This window comes from Osmerus mordax, chromosome 2 (assembly GCF_038355195.1).
Source record: "Osmerus mordax isolate fOsmMor3 chromosome 2, fOsmMor3.pri, whole genome shotgun sequence".
NCBI lineage: Eukaryota > Metazoa > Chordata > Actinopteri > Osmeriformes > Osmeridae > Osmerus > Osmerus mordax.
The window spans coordinates 16,830,845-16,858,686 of record NC_090051.1 but is presented as its reverse complement, the minus strand read 5'-3'; the positions used below and the strand labels follow the sequence as shown (position 1 = coordinate 16,858,686).

At 47.8% G+C, this 27,842-nt stretch overlaps 1 protein-coding gene across 2 annotated transcripts; it reads right to left on the bottom strand.

Annotated features, from left to right (window-relative positions):
* Nucleotides 1-592: 592 nt before the first annotated feature.
* On the bottom strand, nucleotides 593-27,842 carry pdia5 (protein disulfide isomerase family A, member 5). Of its 2 annotated transcripts, XM_067227707.1 has the most exons (18): nucleotides 27,770-27,842; nucleotides 24,179-24,284; nucleotides 23,889-24,015; nucleotides 22,456-22,543; nucleotides 19,196-19,279; nucleotides 19,064-19,109; nucleotides 18,395-18,487; nucleotides 17,509-17,569; nucleotides 17,184-17,251; nucleotides 15,752-15,843; nucleotides 13,609-13,680; nucleotides 12,017-12,153; nucleotides 9,834-9,904; nucleotides 8,805-8,968; nucleotides 8,505-8,635; nucleotides 7,083-7,153; nucleotides 3,154-3,288; nucleotides 593-2,991 (listed from the first exon to the last, which is right to left on the bottom strand). In XM_067227707.1, the coding sequence occupies exons 2-18, from the start codon at nucleotides 24,188-24,190 to the stop codon at nucleotides 2,911-2,913; spliced, it is 1,533 nt and encodes a 510-aa protein (XP_067083808.1). In that variant the 5' UTR covers nucleotides 24,191-24,284; nucleotides 27,770-27,842; the 3' UTR covers nucleotides 593-2,910. The 2 variants fall into 2 exon arrangements, with proteins under 2 accessions (XP_067083808.1, XP_067083800.1); XM_067227699.1 differs by lacking the exon at nucleotides 24,179-24,284 and having other exon boundaries at nucleotides 27,770-27,839.

Here is a 27,842-nt window from a genome sequence, read left to right as displayed (position 1 = left end):
ACACTAAATGAATCTCACACTTGAGAATTTATCCAGGAGAGCTTCAATGACTCAAAGTATATAAGTATATAAAAAGCCACACTTAAGACACCTATAAGGGCATTCAAGAAAAATAAATGTAACCCATTTTCTTGATCCAGGTTTTTTCATTCTAAGGAATCAATATACAGGTACAAATAAATCTAAGAATGCTTTCTTAGAAGTAAACTTGAAATGTTACCTACTCTAGGAAGACTGTGATAAAGAAAGGAAGGAGTTGCACTTCACTGTCTGTTGTACAGTTCATTGTCAATCTCATACGGTTCTACTGAGGGCTGATAGAATTGTTTTTTTGTCTATTTACTGAGATGATGAACCACCAAGTGAGATACGGGGTGTCTAAATACCCAGGTACACAGCTGCCATGGTCTGGGGGGTGATCTACGAAGACGGATTAACAGGGATAAACTACGTTGTTGTCCCAGTAGTTACATTTGATAGGGGTGTGTTCATAAGTCAACGATGACCATAATCGTATTCACTGGAGTGACAATTTGTCAGCTGACTAGGAATACATATTGGGAAAATCGACAAACAGACAATGTTTTGGAAACGAATTAGTTTATTTTTTGCAAGGTCCTCATTTGTACTGGGCTAAACTGTACATATGGCTGGGCACACAAATCAACAAAGGCAACCATGACTTCTTGGCATAAGTTTGTGTTTTTTTTTTTTCACACAAGATGGAGACCTTTGGGATAGGACAGAGCTGTCCGAATAATAAATCCTCATTTTTAAAACTGAAGAAGCCTCAACAAGTGAAGAAACCAACTGAATAAGAGACAAAGCCATTTCTGGCCGACATGGAACAAAACCAAACACCTAAAACAGCATTATGTGAAAATCTAGCTATGTAAAGCACTCTCCCAATATTATGTGATTCTGCAGCTAGTTTCTGCATGTTTTTCATACTCATGAAGTAGTAACATTAAACATCTACAACAGTGTTCAACGTCAGCCAGCAGTCAGACTGACCATTTGAAACTGGCCCATTTAAAATCCAACGACCTCCACTAAGAGTCTGTTCATTAACCCCCATTAAGATCAATATGTTCTATGTAATACATCCTGCCATAAGTTGACACAGGAAATGAAAACTTGAAAAATTAATCTATATATTTTGTTCTATTTCTTGGAGGCAAATGTAAACAATTATTAATTTGGCGACTAGAGCTCATCCACACCAAATTGGAATGCAAATGACAAAAACTAGCTAGTTCCCTTAATTGTGTTTCGCTATCCCTGAGAACATTATTCATAATAAAAGGAACAAAACTCCTGAATAATAAAACACAAGTCCAGCTACAGATACATTTTTAAATATTTATCGAGGCCTAAGCGAGGGAGTCGAAAAAACACACAACATTGAAGTCGCCACAAAGGTAGTGATGATGGCTCGAGAGTGGATGAAAGTGCCAGGCTCTGAAAGAAAAGTCTGTGGGCCCCATTGACTTCCCCGCCCCTCAGATCAGCGTAGTTATCCATTTGGATGAGTTGGAACACAAGGGTCGACACTGCCCAGACTAAACTGGAGCACACCGGGCCTCATCAGGGTGGAGGATGGCCCCTATGTTTTATAATGCCTCCTGGTTGGTGCACATTGTGCATTCTGCAAGCTCGGATCTCATCATCGGCTATAATGACCTGAATCTATCAAATGTGAAGACGGACCGTTGACCAGAAGGACTCACAAAACAAGATCTGAATGAGGCTGACTGGACTATCCATTCACCCTTATCTCCTTAGTGCGGTTCAGTTTCGAAAATGCAATACACATGACAATGTGACAGACTGGGCCAGATGGAATCACTGGAATCATTCTAAGCCTGCAGGTCTCTCCAGCGCTATGAGGCTAATGATTAGTTAGATACCTCATCTCTATACATGTAGGGCCATAGTAAAGAGGTAACACTAGGCATGGTGCAACACTAAGCCTCTGCAAATGCAACACAGTTCAAATGACCTTTTTGACATTCACGCTAATGTCTGTTAAGATTAACTTAAAAAAAGGTGGAGATTGACAAGCACCAGGCTTTGAAACATTACTCCCAGAGAGCTCCGGACCTCGAATGTCACCATATCTGTCTGAATAATGTAACTCGTTTCCATAATAACATTTAAGGCCACTGTTTTGAGAGACTAGATACGTTTTCTCTTTAAAGCAAGACGACACATAACAGCTTTGAAATAGAGAAGGCGATTCCACTTCACTTCAGTGTTATTCAGTTTGGAACAATCAATACAGCATTCAGACAGACTCGTGAACAGTACCAGTCGTCTATACTGGAGCAATTCCACCATGAAGGTTTAACATGGGTTCAGTCTTCCTACAGGACAGTTCTGTACAAAAATATTTTTGGGAGGGAAAAAGCTGTATACCTATGTTGTATTGGATTCCTCTTCAAAAGAACATACAGAGCTAACAATGCTAACGTGTGATCCCTGTGGTGTAATGTGTAGCTGGCTGCGGGTGGGTGGATGCCAATGACAAGCACAGCCCTCCTCCATCCCCAGACCACCAAACAGCACTTTCACAGATACCCAGGGCTGGGAAAGCAGGGAGAAGTATTGCATAGATACAGTATAAGATGTCGTTTTCACAAATGAAGTCACAGTATTTGGGCAAAAACTCTGTTTTGTTTCTGTTTTGATTATGATTTTTTTGTTTGGTCCATCAAAGTACTAATGAAAAAAAAAAGAAAAGAAGTGGTCTGACGGTAGGTTACTCCGCTGGTATAACAAACATGGTCAGCGCAGTATCAAAAATAGCCTTTCGCTGAGGTTTTCAAGTCTCCCACGTCAGTGCTGATAGGCCCCCCGCTCGGCCAGGGGTCACAGTGCAACGACAGGCTCTCCCCACCTAAGTCAGCCTTAAAGCTCCTCCTTCTTCTTGCCAACCTTCTCCTGGTCCCGCCCCCTCAGGCTGCGCATGAAGCCTATAAAGCCCGCCTCCTGAAACAAGGGAGGGAAGGAGAGAGAGAGAAAAAAAAAAAACATTGACAGTCAGAGAGAGAAATGTTGGGAATTGGGGATACCTACAAACTTTGGTTTATAACACAATGTGATACTAAGGTGACAAGAGAGCACTTGCTGTGGCCCCGAGTTGTTCCTTACCCCTCTGTCTCCGTTGTATCTTTCGGGAAACTTGCCATAGTTGTAGTAGTTGAAGGTGGGGTATCCTTCTACCCCCTCCTGTTTACACAGCTCGTGGTTCTGTCCTCTGGTGCAGTCCACGGCTGCATATGCAATCTGGGTGGTGGGTGGAGGGGAATGATCGTAAACATGACACAGACACTACCCGACTAAGGAATCGATTTGGCCTGCTTTTGGTCATTAATGGAATGTGGCGGTGTAGGCATTGGCAGGATTTCATTCGGCATGAGATATCCCATGCTCCTCTATTGACTGGTGTTCCATTGTCTCCCCTGCTCATGGCCTTGCTGTGCTGTTCCGTCCCCTGCTGATAAGACGTCTGGCTCAATACCAAACCCTCGACAACGGCACACCTATATCACTCCCTAGGACAGGGGTGGCTCGGGATGGCAGAGGATTAGTCATATGCAGCATTTTTCCTATTTGATGGGAGATTTTCCACGTAGAAAATAGCAGCCATACATTTCCTATAGTATAAATGCCAGGTTTCATAAGAGCCTAGTAGTCTAATTCATTCCAAGCGGAACGATCTGTTCAACAAGCTGTGAATTTCCAGTCCTTTAACTTTTGTATGGAAGACATACAATATCCACATTGTTAATATTGCAGCCTTTATTTGCAGTACAGAGACATTCACAGTAAGTACTTGAACCTCTGACAGCTGCTTTGGCACGGACCGAGCTGTTTTGCTCTCAACATTCCACTTTCCCAAATTTAGCCTGCCAGAGACTCGGCAGGGTTAAGAAAAATGACTAATTCATTCCTATCGGGCTTGACCATGTAGAGAGAGAGAAGAAAACCAATCCCTCCTACACAAAAACAACAAAGGAGATTTATGTTGGAGAAAGGCAGTTGAGAAAGCCGGTCCCAATGAGGCGTGAATACCACCTCTGATACACAGCTCACTCAGTTCATCCTTTTGGACAGCTCAAATGTCACCCTCCCAAACACTCAAAAACCGGGCATTGAACTTGTCACCGTTGAATAATCTCCCAGCATTTTCCTGGAGACGAATAAGGAAACGATAGATCTCCTGCCGAGACTAAACAAATCGGACAGCTCGACGTCCAAATCGCAGGCACTCCGCCGCATATCAACAACATGAAATTGCTCGTCCGAATGACCGGACTGTTCTTCAGCAGTGAGAACACACAATCACATCTGTCCCAAGTCAGCCGTGCCGTCAAACCCTTGTTAGATGAATGGCTGAGGGTAGTTTAGATGTCAGGGCCAGCTGGGCCAGTAAGGCTAGTGAGCAGATGCCATCAGGTCTGGGACAGTGACGGAACAGGGTCATCTCAGATCAGAGAGGCTGAGCTGTTAGCTTCACAGCCGGGCTGGAACAAACCCTTTAAACTCCCAGAAGGCATCTGTGGCAGTCGGCGATGATGACATCACTGCAGACACTGGCCCCGACGTTCATCACCGAGCCAGTCCGGGCGATCAATCAAAGCAGCCGGCAAATTGACAGGAGGAAAATTAAGTCGTAAGGGATTGTTTTCAAAAGGTCTAAGACCAATGCTGCTTATTGATCTTGCTCCAGTTGACAGAGGACCCCGCAACATCACATTGATCCCACAACAGCTCTGACGCCGTGGAAGCGTACATGGGGGTCTCTGTCGAGGACTAGATGTTACACCTGTTACGGTACCTTGGAGAAGCTGCAGCGATTGGGTTCCTACAAAGTAGGAGCATCAATAGTGGATGAATCTACCTTAGGTGCTAATTAATATCTGTGAGAGCAAGTCAATCCTCACTGCACAAGCAGGTTATTAGACTGTCTCCCACCCCCACTCTCTCTCCTTGGTCATGGTCTTCTCATTAGTCAGCAGGCAGCTTTCTGAATATTAGTTACCCCATAAAACCCCTGCTTTAGCAGTGTAGACATCCCATTAATTCAGGATTGGGATAAAACATTGCTTTTCCTCAGACACTGAACACTGACACATCGTCATTCGAGGGGGATGCAATATCTTGTGTTTAATTGTGTTTCTTGCAAGTGAGCATTGAGCTTGTTATATCTGTCTTTGGTAAATGAGGGGAAGAAAGTCAATAGATGGAGATTTGCCCCCGTGCAGAGCCATGCACTGAGGACTTCAAACAAATGACCAACCTTGTGTTCCGTTCTCCCTTGTCACTCCTGTCTAATCAACCCTTCCCCCCAAAATCCTGCTCACTGTAGGAGAAGGGGAGATGGAGAGAAGAAGGGCATACGATGGTGAGAGGGGGAGAGCAGGGACCAGGGGAGGTAGGGGAGATCTTTTTCAGAGATCTCTGGGTTGCATCGAGTTCCCTTGCTCCACACCCCGCCAGGCTTATCGGATCATACACCCCACCCCGACAACGCCTCGTGCGCACTGACCATCTGATCCTCTGGTCATTTAATGTAAGCCACAGGGAGGGGGTAAAAGGAATCTGTCTTTGCTTTTCTATGCCTTCATGAGGGATGTCAAAGGCATGATGGTTATGTAACACCAACATATATCCAAGTTAGAACTGTGGGGATTCTAGTTTGTCTTTGCGGACGTGCATACTATCAATGGCCAGTGGAGGGGGCTGGATCCTGCCTGTGGAGACCTCCGAGTGGACCACTTACTCCTGGCTGACAGACCCCCACAGCCCAGGGTCTCTGGCTCTGGTCCTGTCCTGGGCTCGGTATGGAGCCCCACAGTACTGGAATGTACATCGACAGGTAGCTGTAACTCAGCTCCACAGGAGCCAGGCTCCCGACACTGTGAGCCAGGCTCCTGACACTGTGAGCCAGGCTCCCGACACTGTGAGCCAGGCTCCCGACACTGTGAGCCAGGCTCCCGACACTGTGAGCCAGGCTCCCGACACTGTGAGCCAGGCTCCCGACACTGTGAGCCAGGCTCCCGACACTGTGAGCCAGGCTCCCGACACTGTGAGCCAAGCTCCCGACACTGTGAGCCAGGCTCCCGACACTGTGAGCCAGTAGGGTCTGCTCGTTGGCGTGCATGTCCCACAGCAGGGACATCCACCGTTCAGACACGCTCCGGGTTAGAGAGCAGGTCTTAACACGAACAACAAGAACTTCTATTCCCTTGATGCGAAATATCGACCAAGGCGCTGCCCAGCAAACAAGTTCCAAAGTAGACGTCTTCACACAGTAACATCTGTGATGGATTATTGATTTCAACATCGCAACGATGTGAATTATGTACAGGCTTATGTAAAAAGATTGCGTGCCAAATAACGAGTGGCATTTCAATAATTGGTAAAGGCTGGTGCTATGTAGGATGCATCTGACTCAGTTGCAAATGTTCAACTTTGGGTTTTTTTCAGGTCAGAGCGAGAGAACTCGCTTGCCAAGTGAGGACAGAGGTGATTCAGACAGTTAGGTGGGAGGGGGGGCTCCCCAAATGGAAACAGTGACTTGAGTCACGGAGTCAGAGGGTTTAACAGGAAATGTACAATTGAAGGCATCATAGAAGTGAGATGGATTGCCAGGGGAGAGGAGCAAGAGAGGATATGAGAGTGAAAGAGCCTCCAGAGGGGTATATGAGAAAACATGAGGATAGAGGACACAGAAGGGGAGAGTGTCTGAGTCGAATAATCCCCAATCAGCACCCGGCCCTTGAGATAATCATGGCGTGAGCCGGATAGATTTCAACATGACAGCATACCATACCAATGGCAATCCTAATCTAGATAATTCCTCAAGTGGAGAATTTGCAAAGAGTAAACAGTAGAGCAATAGCCTTCTAAAATCAACACGACTTCACAGGGAGGTGTAGGTGTTAATTTGGGATTGAGGAATTGTGTGTGTTTACGAAGTCACATGCAAGTCAGATCCTCCAGATTGGCCTGTATTGAAAATGTAACCCGATGAAGGCGAGTCAGGAAGACGGCGGAGGGATGGGCAGTCTCACCTTGCGGTCCTCCTTGAACAGGTCGGCTGCTGTGGTGAAGTGGGGGACGGCGTTCTTGCAGTGGGGACACCCTGCCGGAAAGAGGGAGTCAGTGTCGCTACGGCCACATCAGCACAAGCACTACTTGGCCCCTCGCTGCAGGACATGGACCGCATCGAACGCCCAATACTCCTTCACCACGCGACAAACCGGACTCCCTCGTACAGAGAGGTCATTCTCTCGTAGCCGTGTGACGGCACATAGGATTTGGCAGCGTACACACATGCTACTCCCTTATTACTGATGTCCATTTCACAAGCAGCCATAAAACTTGTTACCGCCCTCATGAATGATGCCTCCCAGGATGTTGTAGCACATCTATAAGTTTCACTCCCCCTAGCAAACGCGCCCCTCCCACGTCCATGGGTCTCCACCTTCTGCCATTACACTTGAGTAGCTTGCCACTGGGTGTTGCCTGTGTTTGGTGATCCCCTCTCCCTGTTGGTCGCTCTGACCACGAGAGGAAGGGTTGTTACATTGCCAATGCGAGGTAGAGCTAGATCTTTAAACACCTCGCCTGCACAGGGATTACAATATCAACGTAACTAGTGGGAATCACTCAACTCATTCTCAAATCGGATATCGTATATCAAAATTAAATGGATGTCATTTCGGCTAAATAGGCTTTAGGGTAAATGAGCTTGTAAATGGTGTAATGTACCAGTACACAGATATTAGCTCAGTGTTTCCAGGGTGGGTTTACTGTAGGAAACGGTGAAAGTGGCCTATTACTCGCAGGGCTACGTAGGCTGTTTGTTCTGCAGGTCTGACGCTAGGAAACGAACGAGTGTCTCCCATCCCCTTTGATAGCAATTAACAGATTGTCTGAAGGCCTTCCAGTCTTTATGCAGTTTGATCCGCCAGGCCCCTGGGCGGATGTTACACAGTGGATTACAACACGTTAAAAGGGGGAAGCACAAAGAGCACCTTGTTTTTGTCGGTTCTGCCTCAACCACCTCTTTGTCGAGGGACAGCCGAGGGCATTTCAGACAGCTTTGGCTCCGCGCTAAGATGACGGTGCTGCTTTCTTGCTCTTTTGAAGTCTCGCATCATACGGCGACTGTAGGCTTTCGTAACGTCAGCGCCCCCCCTCCCCATTGACAGGGAAGGAAACGGTGTGTGTGTGTTAATGCTTAGCTCACTGCCGAGGAGGTGGACCTGTCATCCTATTTACCCACTACTGCAAATCTATTTTGAGCCCAGTGTGTAACTTCCCAATTCCCCACAGTTCAGGTGGAGCCGGAGAAGATGGCAGCTTTAGGTTGGCTAGGAATGCTTCGTAAACACCGGGGCAATGAAAGCTGAGGTCATGGGTGACATGGGTAAATCAACAACAGGTGTTTCGCCCGGACTGTCATTGGGAGGCATGCTCGAGGTTCTTACAGGGAGCGTAGAACATGACCAGGGCATGCTTTTTCTTCTTCAGAGCCTCTCTAAAGTCTTCCAATCCGAGATGGCTGACACTGGAGGGCGTGTCCTCCCAGGACTGCTCTGGAGGAGGTGGGGGCTGGGGGCTGGAGGGGGGAGAAGAATCAGGACATGGCCATTACACATGACTAGTTTTCATTAGAGACATCCAACTAGTGACGTTCTGCATCGTTGGCAACGGCGTTCTGGACTGTTAGACATCCCTACTAACGTCGAGCCGGTGTGTTTTTTGGGTTTGGGAAGGTAAGAACTGACTTTTGCAGGAACTCGATGATCTTGTCTTTGTTGCGGAGATGGGGCAGGGTGTACGTGTCCTCCCCCTTCTGGAAGTACTTGACGGTGGGGAAGCCGGAGATCTTGAAGCGTTCTCCCACCGCCTTGTGGATGGTGGTATCCACCGCCGCCAGAACGCCAGGGCTCTGGACACACAGAACAACACCACGCAGTTATGACATCATCAACAAAAAAATTTTGCTCACGGGCTGAGGCACTGCAGAAAGTAGGGGCGTGCAAAAGACGGAGGAGAGGGAGAGCAAACCGAAGGTTGTTAGTAAGACTGCAAACAGTCGTGGTGCCGTCTTAAGAGCCCTTCAACGGTACGTTGCAATCCATTCAAATTAAAATCACCCCTATTACTTATAAACATTGGACCGATCAAAAATAAAAAAAACACTTTCTATTTTTTCTCTGTCTACAGAGCAAGTCCTGTAGACGTTAAGCACTACAGCAAGTCCACAGATGTGCTTCTCACCAAGCTTCGATGTATGAGTGTAGTGTACTGTATGAGTCACCAGTACTGGAGAAGATGAAAAAGGAAGGGCTTGAGGGGCCTCCAGAGCCCGGGGTGTGAGGAAGGGCTCCAGTAAAGCCACATTAGATCATGTGGGAGCTCTTCCCATTGACCCCCGGCACTGGGCAGACCGCCACAGAACAGCTCAGCCTCGCCAGGCAGCAGGATGAGGACGATTGGAGAGATGGAGGGGATGAGGATGGGGTAATGGGACCAATCGGGAGGCTGGGCTGAGTGCTACTGACCCGTCTGCGGCCATGGGGGAGAAGCATTACCAGAGAGGATAGGACCAGGACACACCCTGATAATCATAAACACATACGCCTCCCCCCTGTGCATTCTCTCCAGTCTCTCCAACTCTCCAGTCTCTCTCTCTCTCTCTCTCTCTCTCCTCTCTAGTCATACCAGCGGCCAAGGCTCGAGCTGGGGAAGGGTGTTAAACGTGTCGCACAGACTCTACGTGACGGGGTTCGTAGGCACACAGGAAGACTTACGTGTTTGTCTTTGTTGAGAGTCTCAGCGGCTTCATCATACTCTGGCTTCATCTTCTTGCAGTGGCCACACCCTGAGCAGAGAGAGACGACAGGTCGTAAGTCAGAGCAGGACAGCGTGACTTCACTCGCCCTTATAACACGAACGGGAGAAACAACAGCCATAAGGAAGGGCCTTCGGTGGGCAAACTCGAGCGGTTCACAAACACGACGGCCCTCGGAGCCGTCTCGTCCGAGCACGCGAAGACAAGCGGCTGGGAACTCTCCACCCGTTTCGGGAAACTTCATAAAACTGACTTCATAAAACTCGTCATAAAACTGACTCGGAGTCAGTTTAGGACTGAAGAGTCAGTCCTAATGCATCTCAGACCTCGGTTTCCGTATCCATCCGAGCTAGCGAGAGCAAGGTTTCTCACCTCGTACGATGGACTAGACATGCGCTCCATCCGTACCTAGCTTGTGCTATTTAATCAGACTGGAGGGCAAAGGAGATCCATGGTGACACCCCCTGGAGGACTGAGTCATGTCTGTCCACAGGCATGACTGCAGCCGCGTGGGCAGAGGGTGTGTCAGCGTCCTAACTCCTGAAACGCCGACAGAGGATGGATACAGCGTACTGGAACTGAGACCTCACGCTGACATCACATGGTGAGGGCTGCGAGAGCCACAGCAAGTGTTCCGCCCCGCATGTGTGTGTGTGCGCGCGCGTGCGTGTCTGTGAGCTGGCTTGTCAACACTGTTGTGATAACCAAATTCTAGCATCATGAATAAACTCTGCGTTTGATAAAAAATGCATGAGTGCAGCGTGGATGCGTCTTATTTTTAGAGCTAAACGTCTTTCAGACGCTGAACTGAAAGTTTGTGCCCCAGCATCCATGAGATGCTTTGTTTAAAATCTCATGAATATGCTCTTTGATAGAGAACACGTATATCTAGGTTTCTTTTGCATGTTAAGGCAGGATGAAAAAATAACTAAATATATATATATATATATACATATATATATATATAACAGCCCTGTAAAACTTTATCAGATCAAAAAGCACATAAATTATTTTATATTTAAATCTAATAAAATACGTAAGTTAGATGTCAGTAACTACTGTAACAAACTTGCCTGTTACGGACCCAGGAACATCTCAGTAGTGTTGGGAATAATCTTACTGACTGCGCTGACCACAGACAGCTTTAGTGATTCAAGTACTGTACTCTGCCTACCTCCAGCAACATAAAAGTGTGTGTGTGTGTGTCTCTCAGGACACCACCACCATGCAAACTGGCAGTACAGTCAAACTCCACTCATCTTCATTCAGAGCCTGTCTCCAGACTCGGGTTAAGGCCCATCTTTAGTCTAGGCTGTCTGTAGAGGTGCGCCCTTGGTCTATGTCAGCATAGGGATAGATCGGTTCAGGTTTGAGACAGACCAAAATACAAGGTCACCCTCTTGAACGCAAAGCCATGTATCTCTCAATGATGTCTGGACCACTTTAAAACTTCCACACAGCGAGTGTGTGTCTGCGGGTGTCTCTGTGCGCATGCATGTCTGCGCGAGTTTGCGTGTGTGTGGTTTGTGTGTGTGTGTAAGCTGCAATGCCTGATGCCAATATCAGCTGACTGCCCCTTGTTCAGAGTCTCAATGAGCAGGAACTGTGTCAGGTCAAGGTTGCCGTGCCACCATTGTCTGGTTCTAGACCCCATGGAGAGAGGGTTGGGTCTGTCTAGCTGGCATCCTGAACTGGGGCGGGAGTCTATAAGAAGGAGGCTTAGCTTCTCATTGCATAGTGGCTAGAGAGGTGTCTCGAGGTTAGCAATGCGGCAAGAAGGAGATCAGAGGACAAGATATGAGACCTCCCAGAGAAGGTGGAAATGTTCACTCTATGCTACGAGACGACATTAGACTAACAACCCTCGGACCACCTCCACACTCACCTAAGAGACAAGAGTTTGGAACTCAAGGTTTCATCCTTCACAGTTTGGCATTTTTAGAAACGTTTCTGGAAACAGCCCGTTGCGTAAGCTCCAATGATGCAACATAGGCTTGAGTACACGGCGCAAGGTCATTCAGTCATTCCCAGCGGAGACTGACAGTGTGTGGGAGACTCGGGCCGTGTGTGTACATGTATGCGTGTTTGTGTGTGCTTGTCTGTGTGTGGGTTCTGTGAGTGTTCCTGGGGCAAGCTACTCACAGGGGGCGTAGAACATGACCAGGGCCGAGGGATGCTCCTCCAGGAAGCCATCGAAGGAGTCGTCTGTCAGGTGGAACACCGGGGACTCTGTCTCCGACCAGGGTACCTCAGGGGCCTTAGGCTGTGGGGGCTGGGGGCTGAGAGAGAGAGAGAGAGAGAGAGAGAGAGAGAGAGAGAGAGAGAGAGAGAGAGAGAGAGAGAGAGAGAGAGAGAGAGAGAGAGAGGGGGGGGGAGGTAGGGTGGAGAGAGAAGAAACATGAATAGGAAAACAGCAAGGAAGCAGTGTAGAAACATTCTGGAAGCGGGGGAGACCTGAGGTGAGGACTCGAGGTAATGTGTGGAGATATACTGCTGCACATGAAGAGGTCAGGAGCCGTCACGCTTCCACTGAACAGTCCTCTGAGCTGGTCCGGTCCCAGAGGCCATCACAGCTGGAGCCAATACTGCACCTCACGTCACACACATCTGGACTAGAGTGGACACGCCCGTGTGACAGAACCCTCTCCTGCACTGCCAAGACCAGTACGCACACGCAGGCACGCTGGCTCGCACGCATCCTCTCTCTGTCTTACACACAAACACGCTCTTCTCTCCCATAAACATACACACATACTTACAAAACGTTCCCCCTGGTACATGCAGTATCTACGTACTGGTTGTATAATAAGGTGTATTTATCTACACCTGCATATGCCCCTCTGATAGTGGAAACTTTTGTATGTCAGTATTGTGCAACTGGGAGGCTGTGAGAAGTGGGCCTCATCCTGCACAGATTCTCCTTAAGGATATTGGCTCAACTCCAATTTATTGTTTTAAAAATCTTAACCGGCTACACTTATTCGGTACCAGATGGCCAGGTAGTTTCTAAGCAACATCAGGTGCTGAGTTTCCCCACTGGCAAGCTCACTTGCCTGACTACTTGTGTGCTTCTTTATAGGAGTTCTCCCATAATGCCACCTAGGAGGCTTCCGGAAGGTAAAGCTCTGGTGAGTTTTTTCCCGCACAATCAGCCAATTTCGTTGCTGTGTGACAGAGTGCGGTGCCTGCCTGCAGGGGTTTGTCCAGTGAGCATATCCTCGTATTTAACTGTCAGCTGCACCTCTTAGCATTAGCAGGCTGGGCTGATCAAGGCCCAGGGAAAGGGCAGCAGCACCAGCCACAGCCTGAGCACATGCTAGATGGTGCTATGGCCCTGTACCGTGGGAAGGTTTCACATGTGGCCATTGTGCTCGGAGAGGAGAGTGCTCAGGACTTGAAGAGTATGCACTGAAGAGGGTTCTCAAGTGTCGTGTGTTTACTGGCCTTCTAAGAATTGTTTCGACACACTTCTCCTCTTCCCCCCCCCCCAATTTGTACTGGGAAATGTGCGCACCGTGCACTTCTGCGGGGCGCGGAGGGCCGGCGTGGCAGCCTTCCAGGCCCTTACACCTCAGTCTGGAGGTGGTGAGTGGGGGGGGGGGTGGATCAGGGGAGGGAGGGGGAGTTAGTGAGCTATGAAGGAGGGAGGCATGAGAGGGTAAAGGGGTGATACTGGGGGAGAATGGGATAAGCAGGGAAGCTCACAGGGGAGAACGGGGTAATGAGTCACTCACTTTTTTATCCAGTCGATGATGTCCTTGGCCGTGGCTCCGTAGTTCTCATAATGGTGGAGGAACTTCCCTTTCCTAGAAGGCGGAAAGAGAAGACGCAGAAGCACTCAACACGTGCTGGCGTTACACCGTCACCAGAGAGTTCCATAACAAAACAAACTATGGAGCGATGCAACAAGAATGAATTTCCTCGAATAGCTGAAAGAATATCCCCCTACATGTGTCTGCTTTTCCTGTCCAGAGCAGAGAGAAGGACTAGGGAACAAACGAGACATTTTATGAGGATGACAAAAGCAACAAAAAAGAAAATGCGCAACATGAATTGATTTCCCTCTCTTCTTTTCCTACTTCTGTGGATAACACAGCCCGTCTTCCGTTTACCCACTGCCATGAATCAGAAACAGGCTGAAAACAGAGCTCTCTTTCCACAGTGTGAACATGCCAAACCTTGCGATTTCTCAGAAGACAACGTTCTTGTGTTCTAAACGTATCGGTGCTGATCTGCTGTGATCTGGGATTCCTCCACATGGGACTAATCTGTGCCAGCTCAACTTTATACCTGCAGATCACAGTCATTTATAACTGTTCCTGGTCCATAGGGAGTTGGAAACGTTGTGAGAAATGTCCCCATCAGTGAAAACCACAGCTGGAAGAAGACTGTGTTAACAGACCTACATTTACATGTAGTCATTTAGCAGACGCTCTTATCCAGAGCGACTTACAGTAAGTACAGGGACGTTCCCCCAGAGGCAAGTAGGGTGAAGTGCCTTGCCCAAGGACACGACGTCATTTGGCACAGCAACCTTCGGATTACTAGCCCAATTCCCTAACCGCTCAGCCACCTGACTCCCAGTAGACCTATCGTGTGTCTTATGGAAAAAGCAAGCCGTGATAGATCTTTACGATGTTACACGAAAAACATGAAGTGGGTCGGTCTCCACAACAAGGAGCCATAAAAACATGCTGCCCGTAGCTACTGAAAGAAAATAAAAAGGACTTTCGAACACAAGTTTTGAGACCTTTTTCATTTAGCTCTGGCAAATTTAGTGGTGCCCTAAAGCCCAGTTGAAAACTGCAGTGGTCTTCCCGGTGTACGAAAGGTAGAGGCTTCTGAGCAGAAAGTCCACCACGGTACCACTGTGAGATTGCTCTGCACCAGAAGTGTTCGAGACGATGGTGTTTTGTCCTAGAAGGACTTGCAACGAGTTCCAAATGAAAGGGCTCATTACAGGAAACAAATGCTGCTGCGTGGTTGTCCGCTTGCCTTCCCCCCTGAGCTGGGAAAGCTAATGGCTAACGTCTCACTGGTAACCTGCTCACTCTGCTTTGGCCAGCACATCCTCGCTAGCTGCTTAATGGACCCTAATTGAAAGGCTGAGCTGAAACAAGAAGCGTTTAGTTAGGTTTGAAAGGATAGGATGGATGGATGGGGGGGGGGGGGGGGATTTGTAAAGGCTAGAAGGCTGGTTGGATGGTACAACCAAATATGGCTGTGTCTTCACTCGAATCTGAAACAAGTGCACAAGCTCTATGATGAAGCACATTTTCAAGTCATATACAAGGAAGTAAACATACATACGCTACATTGATACTACTTGATCTATACAGGCTTTGGACATTCTCCTGCATGACAGAGGACCTAGCAGCGAGGGTAACTTAGGATGGAGAAACAGCAGCCAGGACATCCTACTGAGAGCAGTTGCAGGCTTAAGGAACCAGAGACAGCTCAGAGGCTAGAGGGAGCCTTCAGCTTCAACTCCATCTGTCCCCTAGCAAACACACACACACACCACAGTGGAGACGCCATGCCAGGCCCCCCCACGACCTGCCACCCCATCTCAACTCTTCCCAGCAGAAACCCCCCCCCCATTGTGAGCCTGCCTCGTTCAAACAGAATCGTCAAGGACCCAAGCCCACTGAAGAAACTCAGAGAGAGGAGTCAGATCAGAACATCCAACGACACACTTACTTGCTTTGGCCAATTGCAAGGCAGGGAGTGTGCCGATGCTTGGCAATGAGTGTGGTGATATGATGCGTGCCCCCATCCTCTCCAAACACCTATGGTAGTAAATGTTCTATTGGCCCAGCATGGAGTGAAGCAGCCATATGAGCGAGGCCCTAAGTGAGACGGATGACAGAGACTCACTGGAAGTAGCAGAAGGTCGGGTAGCCCTTGACATCGTACTCCTGCTTGAGGCCGTCAAACTCTGCTGGGTGCACATTCATCCCTGCCAACACCTAGAGCAGTGGGAAATATAAAGGAGAAAGGGAGAGAAAACAAGAAGAGAGAGAGAGAATGAGAGAGAGAGGGAGAGAAAACAAGAAGAGAGAGAGAGAGAGAGAGAGAGAGAGAGAGAGAGAGAGAGAGAGAGAGAGAGAGAGAGAGAGAGAGAGAGAGAGAGAGAGAGAGAAAACAAGAAGAGAGAGAGAGAGAGAGAGAGAGAGAGAGAGAGAGAGAGAGAATGAGAGAGAGAGAATGAGAAGGGCAGAAACGGTAGTTTACTTGATTTGAAAAGAAACTTTCCCAAAAGCCTGGAAATGAAGATGAACGACAGAGCTGGTAAACAGAACGAGACATGAAAACATGATGTGGGATTCGGGTTAACCAGGTTAACTTTTCAAAAGCAATTTGAAACTCAAAGCATCTCGTCTGTCACACAACTATTTGGAATACTGTCATTATGCTGCAACACCACATGTTGCGTGTATAGGGAGGTAAATGCACCCATTATGCAAATCTCTAAATGAGGGGCTTATTTATTCACACACCCGAAATCAAACACTGAAAACTCAACTTCTTCCCTTCAGTACTTTGCTCCTTTAGAAGGGTAAAGGAAACAGCCGTCTGAAGTCAGCCCTATGACATCGCTGTACCAGAAATGCTTCTGAAAACAGTTTCTTTGTTTCTCTGGCTAGTCGCGGAGGGACACCCTGTGTGCTATTGATCTGTAAACTCTCCGCTCTCCAGAGGAAGAAGCTCATCTCCTTCACGCAACCAACCAGCCCACCCCCCCCCCCCACCCCACCCCACCTTGCAATCTCATGTACCATTAGCTGGACAGTCCTCCACTGTACTAGATTGTTCTTCCCCTTTCTCTGTTGACCGAGTGGATTTTTAGAGACAAGGTTGGGAGAGACGAGAGAGCCGTGAAGAAAACACAACACTGTCAGGTCTAAGGGGGAAGCCACAGTAATCCATACAGACACAAGACTCCAACTGTCACGACTCCATCCCATAATTGGTGTTGTTGGGGCATTATTAGGTGACCACAGTTAAGTAAATGGGTATAAACCAAGTAAATCCCCACTTCATGAGGACAGCTCAATCTAGAACAATATTAAGAGGAAAATGAGGAGGGAAAGTCGGGTTTCTAAATGAGCAGTGATCCTAGCAATTACACAGGTGTCTGACTGATGGCTGGCACATCCATTATGTAGTTCCTCTAAAGCACAGGGCGAAGAGGCCCTGGAGGCAAGCTGCTTTCGATTGAACTGCAACTGTGATGGTGTCTCACTGAGAACAGGAGTGATTAGGCTCCGTAAACAAGATGCCAGCCGTCGAGAGGAGCTTCACTTACATATTTCCCCTTAGTCTCCGTGGCCGCTTGCTGGAAGATGGGCTGCATCCTCTTACATACACCGCACCCTGTTACAACACACGATAGGGGAATACATTATGAAGACATTTGAGAAATGTGTCTAGGCACCAACTTGATTATGCCAGCAGGCCAACACGGTTGGTCCTCCATCTTTACTGTGTGTTCGAGAATGAAGGCTCCTGTGTAATGAGCACAATGCTGTTGTGACTTTTTGCAGAGCACTTTGAGGACAACACGCCTGTCTCTCCAGGACTCTACCTGGACCTCTCAGCTGCAGGCAGTGTGAATGAGACGGGTGACTCACAGGGGGCGTAGAACATCATGAGGACCGGCCTCTCTTCTCTCTTCAGAAGCTTCCGGAAGTCCTGAGAAACAAAGAGAACAGCGGAGGTGCAGCGTGGTGAACAAAAGGCCGAAGCACGCGATGAATCACGAGGAGAGTGATTCTATGAAAAGCAGCCGCTAATTAACTTAGCCGCACAAAAATAGTCCGCCTGGCTCATTTGATTGGCATTGCGACACACGCTGATGCCATGGATGGAGGGAAGAGAAAGAAACACACAGGTGGGGGGTCTGAATCCTTTCTTCCTTGACAATTCATTTCCCTCCCTCATTACACATCCACTTCCTGTTCCTTCACATCAGAAGAACTGCCAACTGACACAGCCTCTACTCTACGCTGTCCTCCAGGCACGGTGCAACACAGAGATGAGCAGGAATCAGCGGCTCATCCGGCAATCAAAAGATGTTCAAAGGCCTCGCGCGGGTCGTGTGTGCAGATCAGCCTTCTGGTGAGGCATCGAGTCAGCCTCGCTGCTGGAGCGAGAACCGTCGGACAGCTCTGACGACAGAGCGGGCCGCTGATCATGTTTGAACTGTTTTCAGCTCTTTGATGCCGCGCCTGGCCTGCGTTTATGTCTGTCAGTAACTGTGTAGTGCTGTGTTGTTATTTCAGGATGTGTCGAGGTGATCCAACTGTTAGACTGGAGGGAGAGATAGAGAGAGAGACAGAGAGCGATAGAGAGAGGGCCGGAGAACAGGAAGTCTGACTTTATCCTGAAGTGTTTAGTCATCATCACAGCGGTTTGTTGTTGAGCTCAGATTTAATGCTGCATATTAATTAATTAATCTCCATAGAGCGACACTCAGTCCATGTTAGCAGGAACCCATAGAGGACAGGACGCACTGACCTTCTCACTCTCTACGTGGACGACGTCCTTCGCCTCGGGGTTCTCCTCCCACAGAGGGGCTCCTGTGGGATCTTTCAGGAACGCCACCATGGACTGGAGGGTTGGAGAGGGGGAGGAGAGGGGGAAAATAGAGAGGAGAAGGAGAGCAGATGAGAAGGCGTCACTGGGAAAAACACACCAGTGAATGCTGAGCAGGAGCTGCACTGGCCTGGCAGATGGCGAGTAATATATCCGCAAAAATGTTCTCCCATTCGGGAATCACGCAAGTCATTCTTCACTTTAAAATGTTCATAATGAGTTTTTATGCACTTTCCAAACTTAAGTGATGAGCCATATGTCTTCTGAGACAACAGCAAGCACAACTATACATGAGGTAGTATCTAAACTGCTCTGGTTATTTGTACAATTACTAAATATGCAGGGCTGGGTCAAATGAGGATGATTGTTGCCGCAATCTGTAGTTTCGGCTGCAAGACATGATCGACTGAATGTGCTTTAATTTCAAAATACCAAAACATCACAAACATGCTTTTCAAATCAGGAAGAAAGCAGCGATGTTCCCGTGATCATCGTTTTATTTGCTCATAAGTTTCCCGCTTGGTGTTTACGTACGCCCCACCTTCAGTCATGACGTTTGGAGGTGATCTTGATGCAGAGTGTGAAAGTTACCTTAAATGTGGCGGGCCTGCTGTACTCTATGTGGAAGGTTCCATCCCTGGAACACACACACAAGTTCTGCTCAACACCAGAGACGCTATTAAACGTTATTAAAAGGAAGCGACACAGTGGAGAGAGTCTCACTTGTAGTGCAGGAGTTCTGCTCCACTGCTTTTTGAACTGGGGTCCACCTTCACCTTCTTACACAGTTTGCGACCTTCTGAATCTCTGAAAGAGAAATACATAAGAGACAGATTAAGCCTGATGAAATCAAGTCTCCAGCCATTACTGCCATCAACTGGAACATATCAGTGTGTTTGATGACGTTCTCGGACGGGTCACAGAAACACGCACTCCTGTTGACTATACACACTCATTTAGAGAGCCGTGGTGTTGATTGGAGACGGCGTACGCTGACGAGAGGATCTGTTTACATACTGTTCACAGGCTCATTTCTGTCATTGTGGAGAGTAATCTTCGCAAACAAGCAGAACACCCAAACACACAACAGCAAACAAACCCTCTGTAAGCACATGCTACAAATACACACATCCTATATAACCAGCCACCCACACATTCACACTCCCGGCACACCCCTCTCCCGACGATAATAACTCCCTTTCTCTCCAGCGATAATGAGCATGAAAATGTGTTACTTGAGGACAAATAGGAAGTGAGAGAGACACACACACAGGCCTCCACAGGAAAGCTAAGCCTCTATGCTAATGAAAATTCAAAAGGGATGGAATTCAATTACAGTACTGACAGACCCACCCCCCCCACCCTCAGCAAAATACCCTTTTTTGTCCTTTAAGAGAGAATGAGGTGCTGTCATCAATGTTATATACATTATAGATAGTGTCATTGTCTGCAGGAGGGATGTTTTCCAGAATGCAGGTAGAAGAGAGTAGATAGTGACTGTGTGCGTGTGAGTGCATGCACCGAAACATTGAGACTCACAATAGCAGATGGCATCGCTCAAGGTATTCATGAGCAGACATTGTGACCGCACATTGTACCGGGGGAGTTGAGAGCCAATCATGAGTTTCACACAGTTCCACGGAACACCATATCCCTCTAACGGGTGGGGTGCAAATGGGCAGAGTGCCTCCAAATCACTGGCTTGTTAGCAGCATAGGGGGCCCTGACCTCGTCGAACATTACGCTGGTCGCCGCGATAACGGAGGACTTCTCTGGATTTGCGATCTCCGTGCTGACCGTGGAAACGAAAAGTCAAGTAACAGAAATAGTCCCAGGACAAATCGAATTTAAGATGACCTCAGCTGAGGAGTAAATATATCTTGTCACTTTCTTCTCAACAATCGTCCACAGAACAAAGAGGAGAGTAATAAAAGTAGTCGAGTAAATAAAGTAATAAAGTACTCGGACAGTCTCTTTGAAACGGACCTGCTGAATGTATCCGTCCGAGGAGTGAGAGACTAAAATTGGCAGCAGAGGATTCCAGTTCTACCAACAGCAGAGCTCATGCAGACCCAGGCACCGATTTTAGGGGTGATAATTTGTTTCTCAAGCAGTTGCGTCATGCAGGGTGAGTCAGATGGATTCTGCTGTCCACAGGGTGGTGGCAGGTGACGAAGAGAGGTGGAGAGAGAGAGATGGGAAGAGAGGCTGAGTGGAAGATATTGGGTGCAACAAAAGATGACATTGAGAAAAGGAGAGTCGAGGCGAATTTTCTGGAGAACTGCCCCCGTCAAATCTGCCTCCAAATAAACTCAGAGAATACTGCCATTGAGAAGAAAACCCGTAGAAAACTAAACATTTTCTGCGACAACAGTACATTGTCAGCTATTCCGGATAGTGCACACGCAATCGAGATAATTAAAAAGAATCCAGTAAAGCAGAAAAACACACAAACACAGGTCATCCTTGATATGCTTAATAAATCATCCAAGAAGTCTTCAGGATTACAGAAGCTTTCCTCTGGCATCATGAAAAAAAAATGTATTCAGCCAATCTTGATGTAAGATGTGACTAATACCATTAGCCGGACCCTTCCTGGCTTGTTCCCTCGCCCACTTCCGGTGACCTCATTCCCGGGTTGGCCATAGTTGGCCCTCTCTCAGCTCTGTGTCATCTGCTCTAAGTGTGTCGTCTTGGCCTCCCCAGGCCTCCAGGTTGGCAGGGAGGTCTGTTCTCATGCTGAGGCCCGTCAGCTCCACTCCGCCACAGGCTCTCGGCTAAGCTTTGTTTTGGACCTGCTCCATGTAGGAAGGTGCTAGAGCACGCCAACGCGCACAATTACTGCAGGCTTGCTAGCTGGAGCAGTACTGGCAGAGGCAGGGGGAGTCCAGCAGGGCTGAACCCGGTCATCTATGCCCCCTGTAGGCTCTCTGGCACAGGCCTAGAAGCTCACTACCCACTCCAGTATGGAGGCAGAGTGGAAAGGCATATTCCCAGAAATTGAACATACAGTAGGTAAACTTGAAAAAGTGAAAGATTTATTTTGCTCATTGCTGTAAGTGAATCGAACTGATGACAAGCAATTAGCGAGGAGAGTTGACAGCTTGCCACTCCCAGACAAGCTTGAGGGAAACTTCGAGGTATGTTTTGAAAGGCAGTTGCCAGGAGATCCTCTCATTTTCTCCAATTCCCGTTGGATGCCGTCCCTCCTGAGCGACGGGGGAGGCTCACGGGGTTGAAGGTTGACACAGCTGTGGAAAAAAGCAGAGAACCGAGAGGACGCGCAGCCTGCAGAGGCCCGAGTTGCTGGGGGTGGTGGGCGCAGACGATGGAAGAGTTTAAAGAAGAGCATTCCTGCGTGTGCCATGGGAGTATCATCTATCCCGGTGATAAGGCTTCCAAGAAAAGAGCCTGAGGTGGATTAATCTGCCCCATCCTGACACATCTATTGTGTGGGGCGCGGGGAGGCAAGGACAGAGAAGCATGGATTCCAATACAGGAAAGTGAATGTGCTCCGTGACTCATCGCTACACGTGTAGACAATACACACACAACACACACACATGGCTGTGACTCTCTCCTCTCTCCAGCCTTCAACGAAATGTAGAAAGAAATGTTTTAATGAGCATTTTCAGTGTGCCTGCAGGACAGGCCGGGTATAGAGATCTAGAGGGAGGCAGTTTAAAGAGGATACAGCAGCGGCTTCAATGGCTGCTATCGATTACTCTGGACAGACATGCCACATTGTGCTCCTACAAAGGACCAAGACAAAAGGCTTCCAAGTTCTTTGCTGCAAATTTCAATGACAGAGAAACGGCTGCACTCGACTTGTTTGACAGATCTTCTTCTGAGCCAGTGCCACTCACCGAAATCAGACTTGTGGTTCATATCATCCCATTGCTGGTATTACGCAATATAGCATATAACACAATGATCCTAAGCACTGTCATTCTGTGAACTAGGCCACGGCATCCATTACTCACCCACAGTTGACCCAGGCAATGGTCCCCTGGCCCTTCACCACCTGGGAAACATCTGACAGAAGCTTCAGCTGGGAGTCCCCAGAACTCCCTGCACACACACACACACACACAAACACACACGCACACACACACAGTTAGAACTGCATACTAGCCATCGACACAAAGAAAATTGTGTATGAATATAATCATATTTAAAGGATAACAGGTGAATGCATTTGTTAGCAAATGATAATGTCATTGCTTTCCAAAAAAACTATGGAGGTTATAGATAAGGAGGGTCAGGATGACACACTGAACACAAGTACTCTGGACTCAAATAAAACACCAGGAATATGTCAACATAGCAAACAAAGAACCCCATCGCATCACAGAGAGAACTTTACTTAACCTCCCAGAGTGCCACAATGAGAAACAATTTATAGCAGCGAACATAACCACAATTCACAATGATAAAACTAAGTCAACACGAGGGTGTGGATTCTGAGTCGGGTAAAACACCCTGTGGGTCTTTATTCCTACAGCCTCACTGTATATCAGTTTTACTGCCTTCTTGCTAAACTTGATTAAGGTGTCACAAGCATTCGTAGAGCATTTCCACTGGCTGTAGACACAACACTTGCTTTATATTCAGTAGGTTTGGGGCTCAGCCATGACTCTCGGGGGAGTGGTATGGGCCTAAAAGGGGCCTAGCACCAGGTTGCTAAGGGAAACACCTGAAAGCGCGGCTCTTAGATCCCAACATACGGTGACATCGGGTATGAGGGTAGTTTGGTTTTATGGAGGAAGTGTGCAGCGTTGGAGGGGAGAAGAATGTTTAGACACCCCCTTGAGGGTGGGTTGGGTCTGGGGGAGGGGGGCACAGAGAGAGGGACAGACAGCAGGAAATGAAATGGGCAGGGAAACATGTAGGAAGGGAAACAGCCTGGCCCGTGCCTCGGGGAAACGCCACAGAACAGCGCAGCAAACCATCAATCACTGGCGTTCAATATGTGCAAGTCTTATCCAATGACCTGACAGAGGCTGAAATGGGCCTTGAATTATGAAACGAATGAATCTAGAGCCATGAGGCCTTGAGAGGCTCTTCCTGTGCAGAGAGGCTGGGTTGTTTATGGATGGGATCAGCATGGTTCAGTCTTCCATGGGCCCTGTGGTGGAGGGGAATCACACTTCGGGCCGGTGTAAAATATGCAAATTAAATGTTAAATGCAAGCTCTTGACTTCCCTAATGCCTTTGAGTGACTGCTTTTTTTACGACCTCATTTGACCGCGTAGGGACACTCATCTTACTCTAATCTCCAACCCCAGCACTTCCCAACTCGGCAGATTGAAACTACAGCCGTGTGACACACGCAAATCCTATCCTAAACGCGGGGAAATAGTTCAATCAAAACGAAGGGGAACATCTGGTGACAGCTAGCAGCGAGGTGCCTCACCTGACTTGGTGTAGAGCACGAGGACGTTGGTCCGGGTCCTTAGAAGCTTCTTGAAGTCTTTGTGGTCGCTTATCTTCTCAATGAGAGGAGACACCTTGACGGCCTGCAGTGTGGACGCCAACCACACCTAAACACCACGCACGCACGCACACACAAGCACAAAGACACACACAGATCATTTGATACATAAAATAAGCAGAGCACTCACCACCAACTTCAATCAAAAAATCATTTGAAAGGTGAATTTCCCCAGGTAATTATATAACCTTCCGAGCAAGCAGAATGCTTACCCCGGTAAACATCCTCTGAAGTGTGACATGGAGTTTCGGTGTCACACTGTGTGACAAATTTGAATCGTCTCCTTCCTACTGCGTCTTAAAAACGTCCTTTGGTCCCCTGCAGAGATATCAAATTTGCCCTAAACGTCCGTTTCTGCTCTGGTCCACATACATAATGAGTGACACTGCCTTAATTGAAACCAAGCTAGCCTACATTCTCATCTTCATGAGCCTTCCAGAGCCCATCTCTAACAGGTTCTCTAAAACCATACTGAAACAGTAGTGGAACGACTGAAACCATATCTGACCCTGACCTCCACACATTTCTGATGGTCCATATCCACGTACCCACAAATGCGCTCTACAGACTCGCACGCAGACACACTTGTCTGGATGACTCGTGAACTCTATCAGGAGGCCATCTCATTTTCTCTGTGTGACAGTGTGGGAGTCTAGAGGTTGCTGATCGGAGACAGAGCCGAAGGATGTGACAGGGTGACGTCCTCCACTGCCTGCCCACCGGCCTACCTTCCTCCCCCCCCCTGCTCTGAGACCGGGCAGCCTGGGGTGTGAAGCTGCCCGTCAGGAGTAATTAAAAGTCAAAAAAAAAATATGGAGAATCTCTGTCCTGTGAGGACCATGAATACCCCTCCCCTGCCTGGCTAGGTCAGCTCCTGGCTAGGTCAGCTCCTGGCTAGGTCAGCTCCTGGCTAGGTCAGCTCCTGGCTAGGTCAGCTCCTGGCTAGGTCAGCTCCTGGCTAGGTCAGCTCCTGGCTAGGTCAGCTCCTGGCTAGGTCAGCTCCTGGCTAGGTCAGCTCCTGGCTAGGTCAGCTCCTGGCTAGGTCAGCTCCTGGCTAGGTCAGCTCCTGGCTAGGTCAGCTCCTGGCTAGGTCAGCTCCTGGCTAGGTCAGCTCCTGGAGGGGGTGGGAGGAAGGGGATGTTGGACTGGAGCAGAGGAGAGGAAGGGATGCAGGACTATAAATTGCATCATGGATTTACCAAGACGTTTGAATCATAAAATGCTCAGGCTATCGTGACTGGTTGTATAATTAGTCAAATCAGCTCTGATTATTCCTACTACAATGACTCCGTTTTTGTTGTGTGATTATGCCTTCAACAAAAAAAAAAAAATGATAATGACATTGCCCTCCCACTCACACTGTGTAGAGACAGGCAGCCAATCCTGCTAGCCCATCAATGCCTGGCAATTAGCGTGTGCAGCCTAGCCCACCCATTCTAAAGGGCTGCTGTGGCCCATGTGATCTGCCGCTCTCTCCCTACCATTATCTACATCCTCTGAACACATGCTGCCGGGAAACAGACTCACTCACACACTCCCAATTGATGGAGACAGGTGGAGGTGGAACTACACACGGGCACACAAATGCTCACACACGCACACAAATGCACCCAACCACAAGCGCACACACACTGAGCCTTCAGTCCTTCCACGCGGCAGCCTTGCGTACTACATTAACAGAAGATACAATGAGACAGTAGGCTCTAGGAAAGCATGGCTTCTTGGCCAAGAACTTGGTTTGGTTCTTGGTTCTACTCAATCATCTGATAAAGTGAGGTTGGAACACATTAACTGCTGGGATGCTGTAATGTAGCCTCTATTTCACTCGCATTCACAAGTGACACAGTCACAAACCCACGTTATTGAAGACCATTAGCACACAGGCAAACATGACTGGTCAAGCGTAGCCTATTCACCCAACCCCGCTCTCAGAATGACAATCTATTGCAAATCCTTTCATTATCGATCAAGCTCCCCCAATAAACCATATCTCATCCAGCCGACATTTTCCAATTAAGGTATGCAGCTTAGTGAGTGCAAGGGAGCTTGTCCCTGGAAGCCCTTCTGAGCGAATGGCTTAAATATGGAGGGCGGCCATTAGCACACTCTTCATCTAGAACGCTAATCCAAAAAAGGTGTCGCATCACATCAGTGTTTATAAAAAAAAATATATAAAAAATTTAAAAAAAACTTTACGCTAGCTAAGCAGCAGAAGCCTGGATTCTGCTGCTGCACCCTCCATCTGCTGTGACTAACCTGCTTCATAAATGCCATCCCAGTTTAGAAAGCTGCACTGAATCAGCACAAACCAGTTGACTGTTTCTGAAACGCTCTCTCCATTTCCCTCTGATTAATGACTTGAGAAGCAGCTACTGACTGTGTGTGTGTGTGTTTGTGTTTGTGGTAGTTGCCCAAGAACTGTGGTTCATAGAATACGTTAAAACTAGATGAGCCGAAGTATAGATATGTTCCCCCCCAGCCTTGGGTGATAGAGCCACGGTCGAAATGCTGACAGTGGGGAAACATTATGAAACAATTGATCATTTATCGGCAATTGATTAGAAGACAGGGAACACTAACAGGTCTGTCAATGGTGCGGCCCTCCTCTCTTGATAGAGCCATTTATGTAAAAAGGACTCCAGGGTGTAATGGCAGGCAGTCAGGCAGTCCAACATGTTAGGGAGGGTGTGTGTGCGCGCACGCGTGTGTGTGTGTGTGGATAGGAGATGTGTCCTCAACTCAGATTCAAATATTTTTTTAATTGCTTTGACAGCCTCGGCCCCTGGTAGAGAACAGTGTCCTGCTATCTCCGCTACCCACCCCAGGTCTACATGTCTGTCTGGCCTGCTTAAACCAGTACCCGTCTCCACCTTTGTTTGCAATGGCAGGAATACAACAGGATGTGGAACAGGAAAAGGACTGCCACAACCAGTGACGTGGTCTTCTGCAGGACATGGATAACAAACTGAATGTTAGTGCCAGAACAGCCACATGTAGCTTCTGTATGTAAACAAATTACTGGATATGGGTCACATGACATAGGGGTATAACTATATTATCCTACCTCTGACTCCAAAGGGCAGTGAACCACACCCCTCAATGCTAACCTGTATTTTAGAAGGGTAGGCTACCTACTACACCACTAGTCATTCTTTCACAATAGAAAAAACACATCCTGCATCTGTATTCTGGTTGAAATATGACCATTAGTCAGACCCTCAGAAGCTTCGTGAAATAGGTTGGTCGTTCCATGGGTTTTGCCCTGCACTTACTACTACGCTTGCAGACAGTTACATGAACACGGGCCAAGGGGCAGGAAGGCACTTCCGTCATAAAAGTATAGGCCCACAGTTTGGAAGAACTAGAATCGTGAATAGAATACAGGCCTTCATGCCCAGGATAAGAAATCCTACGTATGTACTTGAATTAAAAAAATGATGTGTCCAGCGTTTCACGGATTAAATCTGTTGCCTGTTGTGCTCGCAAAGCATCCATGCGGTATTTACTAGGGAAAGCGCATACATTGAACAACTTTATCTTAAATTAACATTACCTAATACAAGGATGCAATGGATACGTAGAGTACAATAGAAATCCGCGTTCAGTCTTAATGGCCAATAATGAGCGACAAGTTCTACCACCAAAAACGATTTGAATAGCCTGTCAACTTTGCAACCAGCACGAATACACGGCAAAGAACAGTTTTAGGTTTTCCCATAATTCCTTGGCCACAGCTTTGATATCAGATTATGAATATTATTCTCTCTGTCTTGATGTAACATAAAACGAGCAATATTACTTACCAACAAGAAAAATATGTGTATTTTCATCTCTCTCCTCCGACTCCCGTCGCTGATCCAAGAAGCCATGATGCCG